The 13,636-nt window shown below is 32.5% G+C and overlaps 3 protein-coding genes across 3 annotated transcripts; 1 reads left to right on the top strand and 2 right to left on the bottom strand.

Annotated features, from left to right (window-relative positions):
- Positions 1 to 6,310: 6,310 nt before the first annotated feature.
- Positions 6,311 to 9,555, bottom strand: LOC119685941 (membrane-bound alkaline phosphatase). Its single transcript, XM_038100359.1, has 3 exons — positions 9,492 to 9,555; positions 6,732 to 7,882; positions 6,311 to 6,646 (listed from the first exon to the last, which is right to left on the bottom strand). Exons 1-3 carry the CDS (start codon positions 9,553 to 9,555, stop codon positions 6,311 to 6,313), a joined length of 1,551 nt encoding a protein of 516 aa, XP_037956287.1.
- Positions 9,556 to 10,036: 481 nt separating this feature from the next.
- Positions 10,037 to 11,771, top strand: LOC119673482 (membrane-bound alkaline phosphatase-like). The gene is made up of 2 exons (XM_038084769.1): positions 10,037 to 11,296; positions 11,388 to 11,771. Exons 1-2 carry the CDS (start codon positions 10,061 to 10,063, stop codon positions 11,727 to 11,729), a joined length of 1,578 nt encoding a protein of 525 aa, XP_037940697.1. The 5' UTR covers positions 10,037 to 10,060; the 3' UTR covers positions 11,730 to 11,771.
- A 579-nt stretch (positions 11,772 to 12,350) lies between these two features.
- On the bottom strand, positions 12,351 to 13,428 carry LOC119685933 (collagen alpha-3(IV) chain). Its single transcript, XM_038100347.1, has 4 exons — positions 13,395 to 13,428; positions 13,232 to 13,338; positions 13,075 to 13,171; positions 12,351 to 13,015 (listed from the first exon to the last, which is right to left on the bottom strand). The coding sequence occupies exons 1-4, from the start codon at positions 13,426 to 13,428 to the stop codon at positions 12,351 to 12,353; spliced, it is 903 nt and encodes a 300-aa protein (XP_037956275.1).
- Between the last annotated feature and the right edge of the window lie 208 nt (positions 13,429 to 13,636).

The following is a 13,636-nucleotide window of genomic DNA, read 5'->3' as shown; positions in this document are numbered from 1 at the left end:
GACAAACAACATTGACAGAATGATTGAAGAGTATATTGTTATCATGAATTGAATAATAGCTCATTAAACAGTGGTACTTTTCCTTATCTCCATAGTTTACAGGTTGCATATCTATGTGAAATGATATATTATTGCAAAAACTATTTTTAAATATTTCTCTCAATTTTATAAAAATAGAATAAACCATAAAATCCTTCTGTTTACTTCTGTTTTCTTAAATGAAGGGCTGGATAAGCCCAAGGCAATCGGTCTGTTAAACATTGTGCCCACGGTTGCCACTTATGGTACTTTAGTACCAAAATTGGTACTTTTTTTTTTTTTTTTTCGTTTGGTACTCATGTTCAAAAAATGGTACATTTTTGACGACCCAACTTTATTGTGGATATTTCCAATTAATTTTTTTTATAAATGCAACTTTGCACTATTTTATATTTTGTTCATTTATAACACTATGAAAAACACAGAACGAGAAAACAAAAAGGTCCAAAAAAATTTTGGACCTTTTTTTACAGAAATGGTACCTTTTTAAACCAATTTTGGTACAGAAAAAAATTTTCAAGTGGCAACCGTGATTGTGCCCAAACTCAAGAGAGAGAAAGAGAGTAAGATAGAAAAACGAGAGAGAAGAGAGAGAGAGCGAGAAAGCGAAAGAGTGAAAAAGCGAAAGAGAGAAAAAGCAAAAGAGAGAAAAGGACGGAGAAAGGATGGAGATCTATTCTTTTACTTGCGTATATATAAAATATTTTAGTTTTATGAATTATTTTAAAATAAATTCCTGAAAATTTTAAGATTTCTGAAATTAGATAACAAAAATTCAAAATATCAAGAGAGGTTATTACTTAATAATCGCAATCTACTTTTTGCAATAACAAAACAAGTAACAAGTGATTCACAATATTTTGTATTGTCTATCTCCTAAAGTCACGATTAAGATGTTGCATCTGTAAAGATGTTCACAGTGACCATGTGATTTCTGCATTACTCTTAGGTCCTTACATTTTGATCGCATAAGAAATTTTTACCAGTCCCACAGTTAGGTTCTTTTTAAAAGTTTTTCATTACTTTGTGGGTTCTCATTATGGATTAACTTATTTTGTGTACAGAGGCAACAAACCCAATGAAGAATGTTTTTATCATTAAGTATACTGTACTGTTTAGTAACAGTAATATTTTTAGGAAAAGTTTTATATGAAAATATTATTTCTAATAAATGAAATTGTTATAGCATATTCTATAATTATTATTATATTATATATTCCCAATTAGTCCGCTCTGTACCATTTAAGTACAATTCAGTATATTTGGGTTAGATGTTCTTAATTACGAGAGTCTCTTAGTCTAGAAAATTATCAGTCATATTTTTTAGCATTAACATTCAAAACTATTTCACAAATATGGTATTTAAAAAGCTAAAATAATTTCGAAGATAAACTCATTTTAATGAAATATTGGCCTACAGTGTTGGATTATTTGTAGGTTTTTTCAATTTTAAGTACTAATTTTAAGTAAGTTCTATATAATTTTCAAAGGATTACCCTATTATTATGATATCATAATAGCTAGATATTGTCTTATAGTATGTTTTGTACAAATTAATTGATACATTCTACAAAATAATTTTCCAGCAGTCCTCATAGTGAATATGGAAGGCTAGTTAGGTATTTACTGATTCAATAATTCCGCTTAACATGAATTCTATGGCATCGTAAACCTTTCTATAACTATTTGTAGATATATATTGCGGATTATAAAAATTCCCAACTTCTTCGAAGAATGGTTGTTAATGAGAACTATCGCTTGGTATTATAATGACTGAACTAATATGTACATAATATTAGCATGCCGATGGCTATAACAATCTAATCCAACGTATATGCGCGCAAACTAAAATAGTTAGTAATCAGAATTTTTCACTTGAATTATTAAAATCTAATCTCACCTATATACGAGTATACTAAAACACTTAGTTCCTAATAAAAAATTTTCTCTTAAAATATTCTATTTTTAGTTCATATCAACATTTATACATATATCAGTTAGACATCAAACTATTATTATTCATAAATAGGTAGTAACGTTTAAATTTTTTTTTACATAAAGTATAGGACACAAATGCACCTTGGTATGTAATGAATGCACAGGTGCATAAACAACTACGTGTTCCGACAATCAAGGAAGAAATATTTCGAATTACAAAGAATTACGCTTATCGTATATATATGCATCCAAACCCGCTAGTTACACACCTCATGTCCCCCTTCAACACTTTTGCAAAGCTAAAAAGAAAAATAAAAAATATCTATTTTAATTATATATGGATATGTCACTGGATATAGTCCATACGTGCCTTTCTTTTTAGATCGTAATAACTTTTATTACGATTCATGTTAATTTGTATTACTTATTGTCATTCATACCTGACAAATTGTAATAAAATAAATGGGTTAAAAACAAAAAAAAAAATATTACAGCACCCAGTGTCTCCCAGTGTTTTTATCACCAAGAAAGCTAAACGTGGATTTCTGTAACAAACAACTCGATGAACTGTGATTGCTATCCCAAAAAAAATGCTTACTGTATCTTTCTATAGTTTTTGTTAAGACATTAAAATTTAAAATCAAAACAGTAAATTAATTTATTCTATTGTATTAAAATACAATTCTACCACTTGCATTTAATATATATTTAGTTGATTTTTAAGTAAAACTACTACAACGCTATATGGAACTCTATACCTTGAACCAGTGAAGCGTAAGTTTCATACAAAACCCTTTCGAAACAAGGATATTTCAATACATAATTCACTGTATGCTCGTATGATTGAAGTTCATAATCGTTCCCAACTAGAAATACCAAAACTAATCACATTTCAATTGTTGAATGAAATGTATTGAATCATATAGCTTTGCACTTCATCTCCGCTTACCTGAGCTTATCACCTTCAGTTCACTTAATCTCGCTTATCAATGCGCGAGCTACAAGTGAATTTACTGGTAATATTAAGTTCATCCAATATACGTAGGTATCCTGTCAAGCAGCCATAAGCACACATTGCAAACTGATGCCATTGAAGCACATGAAATTCCTATCGTAATCCATACGAACAATAAAATTTTGAAACCAGCCAAAAGAAACTACATGCGAGCACACTCCAACAATAACAATCAGATATTTTGTATATTCCAGGGCAAGGATAACATTGTCAAACACCAAATGTACTCACCGAGTCCACACGCCATACCGATACACTTGATAATGCGAATCAACAGCAAAATTTTGTCAATTTACGTATGTCTGAAGTCTTGTAGATTTACACATATGTGGGAGGTTAATATACACCATACACCATACACCATACGCCCTACACCGTACACCGTGTCTCTGATATTGAATATTCTCAGTCTCAGCAGTCAATGTGTGTCTGTGCCCTCTGCTGTGTCATGTGTATGGTAGGTAACATGTATTGGTATTAGAGTAGTTGTCACATACAGATGATATCTTCAAAATAAACATCAAAACCAACACCGGTTCCTACAACAACATCACCAGTTACCACTACAACAACAACAACAGCAACAGCGAGAGCACAGTACAGTGGCATTAATAGGAACAAAAAAAAGTTTTATCAGCGAAACGTGCAAAATTTTGACAAGGGTTTCAAAGGCATTTGTTGGGTTTTGTTTGGCTTCTGTTTGGGTTGAAGCTGTTGCTTTTGTTGTTGTTGTTATTATTATTGTTATGTAGTGTGAATTGAAAACCACAAGAACATCACTGATGGCAGATAAATTAAATTTTGCGGTAGAAAATGGGCAATCAATGGACCGAATGTGGAATAAGATTAAAAATATACTTCTGTGATAGTATTCATTTCATGTTATAATACGAATACAAACACAAATACAAGGAGTGGAAAGGGTAGACGAACTTAAATAAAAAAAGATACAAATTCATTTTCACATGCTTCCGCATTGCTAATAAAAAGCACCCCACATACTCGTATTAGATACTTTTTCAGGTATGTCATATTGAATTAAATAATGTTAAAATTATTTCTGAAGGTCTACTAAGTTTAAAATTTCTAATAAACTGATAAAGTCAATTTGAACTGATAGTTGTGACCGAAAGGTGTGACAAAATGAATTATGAATTAGTTTTAAAAATAACTTTAATGCTTTTTAATACTTTTTCAACTAATTATTAGAATTATTTTCTTGAAAAAATAAAAATGACAATCTCATATTGTCATTCATAAGGCATTATTCAATCAAAACTGAAAAAATCTGTTTTAAAATAGGAATAGTTGATGAGGCTATAACTAAGCGAGCTTTATCAGGGTTTAACATTTACTCCGATTATACCCCGTTTGTCACTTACCCCGAAAAAACTCAGTTGGTTAAACACCTAAGAGTTTAGAATATATACTCTAATTATATCGAATGTAAATAACAAGTGTTTTTTATTCAGTAATTTAGGACTTAAGAGACTATCTTATCGTAGAAGAAAACTAATTTCTTTTCAATGACAAAATGCAAGATCTGTAAGTTTAACTTCTAGACTCCTATAAGACTTTATGGGGAAGTTCTTTACAGACATTGATCTAAGACATATTTAATTTTTTAAATTTAGTAATAAACTGCTCTTGTATTATTTATTGAGTGTATCAAAACATTTTAAAAACATTAAGTTGTGTACAATTTTTAAAAAAAACGTCCAAATATATAAAAACTAATGTTTTTAATAATCTGTATCTCTGAAACCTTTCAAGATAGTTTGAAACTATTAGATTTCCATATTCATATGTTTTCCTTTAAGGTGCTGAAAATGATATAACCAATCTAATTAGATAAAAAAAGTTCTCTCCTTAGACAACTGGGCGCCACCCTAATGACTTGTATTTTTATGACTCTATTCTATTTATTCCAATTTAGGTTAGTATACTCTTATGACTCGTATTTTTATGACTATATTCTATTTATTCAACTTTAGGCTAGTATACTCTTCCGCAGTTGAAATTTAGAGATACATTCGGTTTTTTAAGATTTTTTAAAGGAAAGTGGAAAAAATTAATATAAATAATTTATGTGAAGGGAGATAAATATAATTAAATATTTTTTTATTTAATAAATGAAATGAAACCAGCAGTAAAGAATTATGGTTATCAGTTGTCCTTCACAAATGTATCTTGCAAACGTCATATAACCTGGGAGTTCAATTTTCCACAACTTTTTAATGGCTGGAACTCATGGTTGAGGCAATTTATCTTAACTATCAGGACTGGACTCATTGTTATATTATAGGAATGCGTTAATAACTTTTATTACGTCTACAAGATATGCCAGACTGGTGTTGAATTACTGGATCTGGGAAGTTTAATTACAGCCTCATTAGCGGTCACAATGTAATCATCGTGTACCTGTATATGTTAATAAAGTAAATAGCAAACTAAAAATATTCTAGTATAGCTCGATCTCACGATTTAATATACTTTGTATTTATATGTATGATTATCTATATATATATGATTATCTATATGTGCTTGTAATGTACAGCTAACAGTACTAATCGAATTTGAACTCTCAAGGCATTTTTTGTGATTCTTGACAGATACGGCTTGAAATTAAAAAAAGTGGATGATCTATAATGTAGCTCCCTATTTAACAGCATTGAATTTAATTTCCAAAAATATATAAAAAAAAGTATATGAAAAAGTAAACAATTAATTTGTAACACAACACCTTTCTGAAGGCTACTGCGGTCTCCGCTTGTCCAAAATTAAATTTTTTGGGCTACTTCTCCTTTATCAAAATAACAAATTATGCTTAATATATTCTACGATGATAAATATACACTTTTGGAGTAGTTGACAGAGCGGTGTGCATATTTTAAGTACATTTTATTAAATATATACAAACGTAATCAATTTTACTTCTCAGGATTACATTTACATATGTAAACACATTTTCGAAAAGGCCACACCATGTCACTGATGTTCAGATGACACCTTTTGTACTCAGGCAACGTAAATCAAATTTGCTTAAAAAATGCAGTTCACCCTCATATGTAGACATGTGCTGTTGACAGAATGGATTGAAATGAAGCTCTTCAATTTTTATTAAATTTTGATATTTATTTAGGATTCGATACTACGTCTATTATAACCAAAATCTGAATCTGAGCAAAACGCATTCACGTAACACAAGCTCAGTTTTATGTGTATAATCCATTCGATATATTCTGTGGTTTTATTTAAATATTTATTCAAAAGAAAAATTAAATTAATTACAGAGAGTCCTTTGAGGTTATTTTTGAATTATATTTTCCGCTTTGCAAAAGGACCTATATTAGCTGCATGTGCCATAAGAGCAGGTATTTGCGTCTGTTCATAGTTGCCTGTAAAGTAGTGTTCATATGGACCCGAAGCAAACACACCAACGTCATCACCGCCATGCGTTTCCGAGGACAATGGTACAGTGGCCATATATTTATATTTTGGATCAGTAAAATCAGCATAACGTAAATTTCGTCTGCCAGTTTTTGACGAATAAGTTTTTGAGTAACCAGGTCCATTTGCATAAGACAATATCGTGTAAGGTAGGCCGTCTGCAGCGTTATTGGGAGCAAGCCCAAATATGTTTTGTTTGCGGTACTGTAAAATATGATTTGTTATAATTTATTTCAATAACAATAATTATTATAATTAATATATATTAATTTAAAATATTTATACAAACCGGAAAGCCATTAATAGTCATTGTGTGCGAATGATCAGAAGTAACAACGATTAAGGTATCGCTTATACTTGTCATATTTCTGGCCAACTGTACCGCTCGTGCAAATTCGGCAGTGTCCTCAAGAGATTTTTGTGCTCTGGTATCGTGATGAGCCATATCTATTTTAGCACCTTCCACAAATAGAAAAAATCCTTTTTTATTTCTGCGTAACAATTTTATAGCTACTTCTGTCATTTCAGTGAGTGACGGAATGCGTTCTTCCAAATTATTGCGTTTCAAATCACCATGATAAGGACAATGTGACGAACTAAATAAACCAAGTAGATAATCTGTTTTAGAATTTTTACTAGCATCGGTTAGATTACTTTTTGACCAAACATAATGTGCATTATACTTTCGGCGTCTTTTATTTTCTAACCATTCCAAAGCAAGATCTCTTCCATCGGTACGCCGTCCTGGTTCGCCTGACTCATCAAATTTAGTCTCATTAAGAAAATTACGTCTACCACCACCTAAAATAACTCTCATTTTTCGTCCAACGGGCCACTCTAGAAGTTGCCGTGCAATATCTGTATTAACTTCATTATTACAGCCATTAGCCCTCACAGCAGCGTCGTTTTCCCAATCTCGATTAGCTGTGTGCGCATATAGACCAGCAGGAGAGGCATGTGTTACTCTTGCTGTTGTCACTAAGCCTGTCCATTTTTCAGCATCTTGTGCCCATTTAGCAATGCTTTCGGTATGTGTACTTGTATCATTGGCTTGGAAACAGTTCCGCCGTTGCACTTGCGCAGTTACACCTATTGTTCCGTAGTTGCCCTTGACACCAGTCAGGTAAGCAGTTGCAGTCGAAGCGGAGTCTGGCACTCTTTTATCAATAGAATAAGTTTTCGAAAGTCCAATGTAGGGAAACGTTTCGAAGTATACTTGTTGTGAACTATCACCCAAAAAATTTCTCGTTGCTGTCACCGTGTGTATCGACATACCATCACCCAGAAAAAGAATAACATTTTTTGCTTTTCTTTTACTCTCTTTTGAAGTTAATTTTAATTTATCCTTTAATATGTTCTCTGCCTTCTTATTCCAATATTCGCTACTTAACTCTTCTTTGTAAGGTTTATAGTCTGGTGAGATAGGACGTCGGGGATGTTCTAAAGTCGTACAATTTGTAAGAAAATAAAATATGCTTTAATATTAGATAATTATAATATATATAATTTATATATATTATATAAAATTATAAATAATGATTATATAATTATATATTTTAAAATATTATAGTGGAAGAAAATAATACTGAAATTATTTATTGTTAAGATTTTTAGTTATGTTATCAGTAAAGTATTCAGAATTATTACTATATGTTATGCTCCACTAAATATGAACACATGATATTAACAGTTGTTTTATATGATTTGACAGATAAAATGCGATTTGATTCGATATACATATATATATATATATATATATATATATATATATAATATATATTTGAAAATATAAATGTCTACTAACACATTCGGTTGGGCAACAAAACTCGACTGATCGAGAGTAAATCTAGATTGAATTTAAATTTATCAATCGAAAACGTCATAATATCATCGATGAATGGTTGACTCATATAACCGTTATATTATTTTCTTTTTTGTAAAATTTAATTTGAAGATACATTATTTTGACAGTGTCTTAGAGTTTTTATTTCAAGATCTAAAAACCAGTGACAATGAGTCATTATGAAGTATAGTTTGTTTACTATGGACTTTGTAGAAAGATGGCGTGGAGAAAGAACACTACTTGCAGGATATATGGGTCACTTTACAGTCGATAATATTGTAGAAAAAATGATAGAACGAGCAGAAAATTGGAACAAAATCACGCAATTCATCGGAAATGTTCTAAGGGAAAAGAAGAAAAGATCTGGACGCAATCTAATCTTAAACGAAGAGCAAGAATGAGAGCCGGAATACATACTCTGAGATTGGAAAAAGTAGACTGCAGCGCAAGATTAATTATCTGCAACAGTAGCGGAGCCTGGATGCAGGGCACACCGATGGAAGTCTTAAATGACTAATAGGGACCCTACCTCGAAGTAATACTAACGTAGTCCCGGGGTAGAACAAGGTCTCTAGGAATGAGCGGGAGTGGTTTAGCCCGTGCGAGTCGGGCACTCACCGGAAGGTGGTCAGTGCGTAGGCATTCCACTCCTCCTTGCCGCAAAAAAAAAACTATGGACTTTGTTTGTGGAAATAGTTTGTGTATATAGAATATTGATCTATATCTAAGTTCCAATAGTTTTTCAACAAATTTAAATCGCACATAAAATATTTATGTTTTGTTGCAAATAAACTTGAAATAAAACTTTTTAATGATTGATTTAGTTTAAATAAATAAGATGCAAAATATATTGCTATATAAAACATAAACAAAAATTTATATACTTTTATATAACCTTAGGTATGAGTTCACATTTATATATTAATCACTTAATCACTCTTAATTCTTATAAGAAGTTAACACTAATAATTTTTAAAAGTTTACTAATCGAATTCTTGGAATTTTTAAAAAGTCCCCATTTATTTTTCAGAAACTCTGGTGATTCCCGACAGAAGCAGTAATCTTCTCTATGCTGTAATTATAAAATATTCATTTGAAGGTTTTCTTCAATTTTTCTTAAGATTTGTTATATATCTTTTCCAAATTCGTTTGTATAGTCCTGGATTTGTTCAAATCCCCATCAACTCCAATTTTTATTTGACTTGCCTCTTTCCGCTATCACAAAAGTTTGTAGCACCAAAAATGTTATCACAAATACTTTCATCCACATTTTTACTTTCGCGTTTTGACGGTTCAACTGAGAAAACCGAAGTGGAGCGATTAACGCAACCTCTTCAACTATTTAAGTTAAAATCTTCAACTGAAAGTAAAAGTATAACTAACTCCAAACGCAATAATTCAAACTAATTGGTAAACAAGTAATTAAATAATAAAAAAGTAAATAATTAAAACTAAGAAATAATATACAAACAAGATTATGATAAGTTATCCATTGGATGAAACTACCAAGTGATAATAAGGAAAAAAATTTTGAAGTGGTAAGTAACAACGCTCAAATGAACATTAATCTTATCAGCGTAAAAATTTTAATTAAAAAAAAATTATTTTAAAAATTATATTAGATTGCCTTGCAATGGAAACAGTTAAGACTACGTTTTGTTTTTGTCAATTTCCGGAGGAACCGTTGAATCAGCGAATTTCACATATAAAGTGGTCAGTAATCGGTCGGCTGCTTAGTGTTTGGGTGCCTCTTGACAGTGAAGTAGCGTAACGGGATGTGGAGTACAAAATTGTTTCTAATTTTTCTATTGCAATATTGTGTTGGTTTACCAACAAAAACTACAACAACCACATGTAAACTTAATAATGAAGATGACTGCTTGGATGCTGTAATGCATCCAGATTTAAGTCCAACGCCAAATTTAAAAGCAGCACAGAACGGTGAGGATACGCAGGAATATTGGCTAGAAAAAAGCAGAGATTTTATTAGGCAACAAGCAAATCAAAGACCCAACAGGAACATTGCTAAAAACGTTATACTCTTCATTGGTGACGGCATGGGCTTAGCTACCTTGGCAGCAGCTCGGAATTTAATTGGCGGAGAGGAAGCTTTCCTGTCCTTTGAAAAGTTTCCGTACATTGGGCTGTCGAAAACTTATGCGGTTGACTTGACTGTTGCTGACTCGGCCTGCACTGCCACAGCTTATCTGTGTGGTGTAAAAGGAAATGAAGCAACCATCGGCATAAACGGAAACGTTGTGCAAGGCGATTGCGAAGGCATGCGAAACACCTCACACCATGTGACATCAATAGCGAAATGGGCAATGGACGCAAACAAGGCGGCTGGTTTCGTTACAACGACTAGAGTAACACATGCTTCGCCGGCTGGTGTTTACGCGAACATTGCACATCGAGAGTGGGAAAATGATGCAGAACTGAAGGAGGATTGCGGTGAAGACACTGATTTGGCTGACATAGCATTGCAACTAATACATAACGGAGTGGGCAGCAAATTGAAAGTTGCAATGGGTGGCGGAAGAGCACAGTTTATTGGAGCTAATTCTATTACGCCTGGAAAACGCTTGGATGGTAGAAATCTGATTAATGAATATTTGAGTGGTAGTGCGGGTAATGCTTATGTTACAACTAAGCAAGAACTTGATAACTTAGATTTGGACAAAACTGAGCGTTTATTGGGTTTATTTCAAGACAGTCATATGGACTATCATTTAGATGCGGTCGCGAATGAACAAAATACGCAACCAACTTTGGCAGAGATGACACAAAAAGCCATTGAATTTATGCAGAAGGAAGAAAATGGTTTCTTTTTGTTTGTTGAAGGCGGTAAAATCGATATTGCACATCACAATGTCTTGGCCAAAATTGCTTTGGATGAAACTGTAGAGTTTGCAAAAGCCATCGAATTGGCCAGGAATATAACAAGTGAGGATGATACATTAATTGTAGTCAGTGCAGATCACTCGCATTCATTCAGTTTAGCAGGTTACCAGGTAAAAATTAAACATCCCAACAAATTTAATATATTATTAAATGAATATATACATTAATATATTAACAATTAAATAAATTTTTTTTTTGCAGAATCGTGGTAGTGATATTTTTGGTTTAGCTAATGGCATAGCAGAAGACAATAAACGTTACTTAGCGTTGAGCTACGCCAATGGTCCCAGTTTTGACACTTATTTCGACACAAAAGCAAGTGAACGACGTAGACCAGAAGATATAATACAGAACAGTGCACACGATGTGTTTCCAGCTACAGCACCTTTCGAATCCGAAACACATGGCGGAGAGGACGTACCAGTTTATGCTTCAGGTCCTTGGTCACATTTATTCACTGGGGTCTATGAACAAAATGCTATACCACACATGATGGCGTATGCTTCTTGTATTGGCGAGGGTTTAAAAGCATGCGAAACGTGAACTTGTGATATATTATTATTTTTAATACATTTTAACTAATAGGCATAAATACCATATATATCATCTTTCATAATTTTAAGTTGATGTAAATCATACACAATATATGTCTGAATTTGAATTAAAATATATTATTTGATAATTAAATCGAAAAAGTTGAACGATTGATTACAAATAATAGCTTCGATTTCCTTTCTGATATATAAAAAATAAATCAAAGTTTTATGTGGATTGATAATTATATGAAAATACTCAAAATTAATTTATTAGTCTGTACTTCAGAGTACGTCAAAGTTCGGTTGTTGTTACGCTGCATTAACTATCATATAATTTATTGTCTTTGATAAAAGTTATGTGAAAATATAAGAAATTTTAATCGCATATTTATAAATATACTTTATATAAATAAAATTAGCAAGCTTCTTAGAATTTTTTATCAGCCCCTAGCCGAGCCTCTCCACAATCAAAAAGCTATAAAATCTTCAATGAAAATGAGTCACCCTAATCGCGAACCTTTAATTGCTTGTTAAACGGCGTTAATATTTATGTTTTAAATTAAAAGATTAAAATAAATATTAAATAGAATTTTATTGTTTATTTTCTGTATTGGATTTTAAAGTCTTTTTAATTATTTTTCACATTTACTGACTGGAGTTTGGCGTACCTTTTACGAAGTTCTTCAAGCGCTCGCTCGAGCTCTTCCATGCTGTCTTCAGTTTGTTGCGTATTAAACTGGGTATTTTCCTGATACTGAAAAGTATCATTCTTTGCTTCTTCATTTACTTTCGAAGTGGTCTTATGTTCTTCAGGAGTTATAGTAGACACTGGTACGGAAGTTGATTGCTTTTGTTTCGCTTCACCAAGTAAGAGGTCACGTTGCCATTGATTGAAATCGGTGGTACCAGCCGTATCTAAAATGGGTGTTGTGCGTAGAGTTGGCAAACGTTCTGTTGTTGAACGTTCTGAGACAGGATTAAAACCACGCAAACTATTCACTGGTATAAATTCACCATTGGGACCGATTAGAAGTAATGTATTTGGAGGAAAATTTGTAGAGGGATTTGTTATTGGCATTAGAATAATATTTGGGTCATTGCTACGATTTATAAAAACTCTTCTCGAACCTCCACCGCCTCCACCACCACCACCACCTCCTCCAACACCGATAATATTTCCATTGGCATCAACTATTGTACCGCCGCCACCACCTCCACCACCACCGCCTCCACCACCACCTGTATTTATCACTGTACCTGGTATACCGGGTACACCCTGCGGACCTGGTGGACCTAAAATTGTTTTTTTAATTTACATAACATAAAATATATTATTTTTCTCCATAAAATACCTGGCAAGCCTGGTAATCCTGGTGGTCCAGGTAGGCCACGTGCAAATGGTGATATTTGACCCGGCCAACCACCAGGTAAGCCTGGTGGTCCTGGTTCCTGTAAATAAACGTATTAAAATGAAGAAGTTTAGTTACTTGTTTTTAAGTTGAATCTTACACCATCTCTGCCCGGGTAGCCCATTGGTCCTGGATCACCTTTGGGACCAATTGGTCCAGGCTCACAAGCACAATTAACTAACGAAGCTCTTGCATATGAGCATAAACCTAGAATAGTATTTATTTATTAATTTTTCAATTATCCATTTTACGAAAGTCCTTACCCAGTATTGTAGCTAAAAGGCACAACCGTTTCATATTTAATAAAAAAAACTTGAGTAAATTTTATTCGTAGTTTTTCACAGAACACTTTCTGTTAACTTAAAGAACTGCTCTGAATTTCACTGCGTTACCGCTTTTATAACAGATTTTCGAGATTCTTATTCTTTTAGAGACGAGAATCTAAACTACTTTTCACCGTTTAATCACACCAATAAAAAGCAAATCACACTACTCATTCAAAGAG

The sequence above is a fragment of the Teleopsis dalmanni genome, chromosome 1 (assembly GCF_002237135.1).
Source record: "Teleopsis dalmanni isolate 2A chromosome 1, ASM223713v2, whole genome shotgun sequence".
Taxonomy (NCBI): Eukaryota; Metazoa; Arthropoda; class Insecta; order Diptera; family Diopsidae; genus Teleopsis; species Teleopsis dalmanni.
The sequence above is the reverse complement of the archived record's forward strand: the minus strand, read 5'-3'. Positions and strand labels throughout refer to the sequence as shown.

Bases quoted from the DNA above. Each gene is read 5' to 3' on its own strand.
- LOC119673482 (XM_038084769.1), top strand. From the start codon at position 10,061: ATGTGGAGTACAAAATTGTTTCTAATTTTTCTATTGCAATATTGTGTT. The intron at 11,297-11,387 runs GTAAAAATTAAA...TTTTTTTTGCAG, and splicing joins TCAGTTTAGCAGGTTACCAG to AATCGTGGTAGTGATATTTT.
- LOC119685933 (XM_038100347.1), bottom strand. From the start codon at position 13,428: ATGAAACGGTTGTGCCTTTTAGCTACAATACTGG. The intron at 13,172-13,231 runs GTAAGATTCAAC...GTTTATTTACAG, and splicing joins GCTACCCGGGCAGAGATGGT to GAACCAGGACCACCAGGCTT. The intron at 13,016-13,074 runs GTATTTTATGGA...AAACAATTTTAG, and splicing joins AGGATTACCAGGCTTGCCAG to GTCCACCAGGTCCGCAGGGT.
- LOC119685941 (XM_038100359.1), bottom strand. From the start codon at position 9,555: ATGTGGATGAAAGTATTTGTGATAACATTTTTGGTGCTACAAACTTTT. The intron at 7,883-9,491 runs GCAAGTCAAATA...GTACGACTTTAG, and splicing joins TTTTGTGATAGCGGAAAGAG to AACATCCCCGACGTCCTATC. The intron at 6,647-6,731 runs GTTTGTATAAAT...CATATTTTACAG, and splicing joins TGACTATTAATGGCTTTCCG to TACCGCAAACAAAACATATT.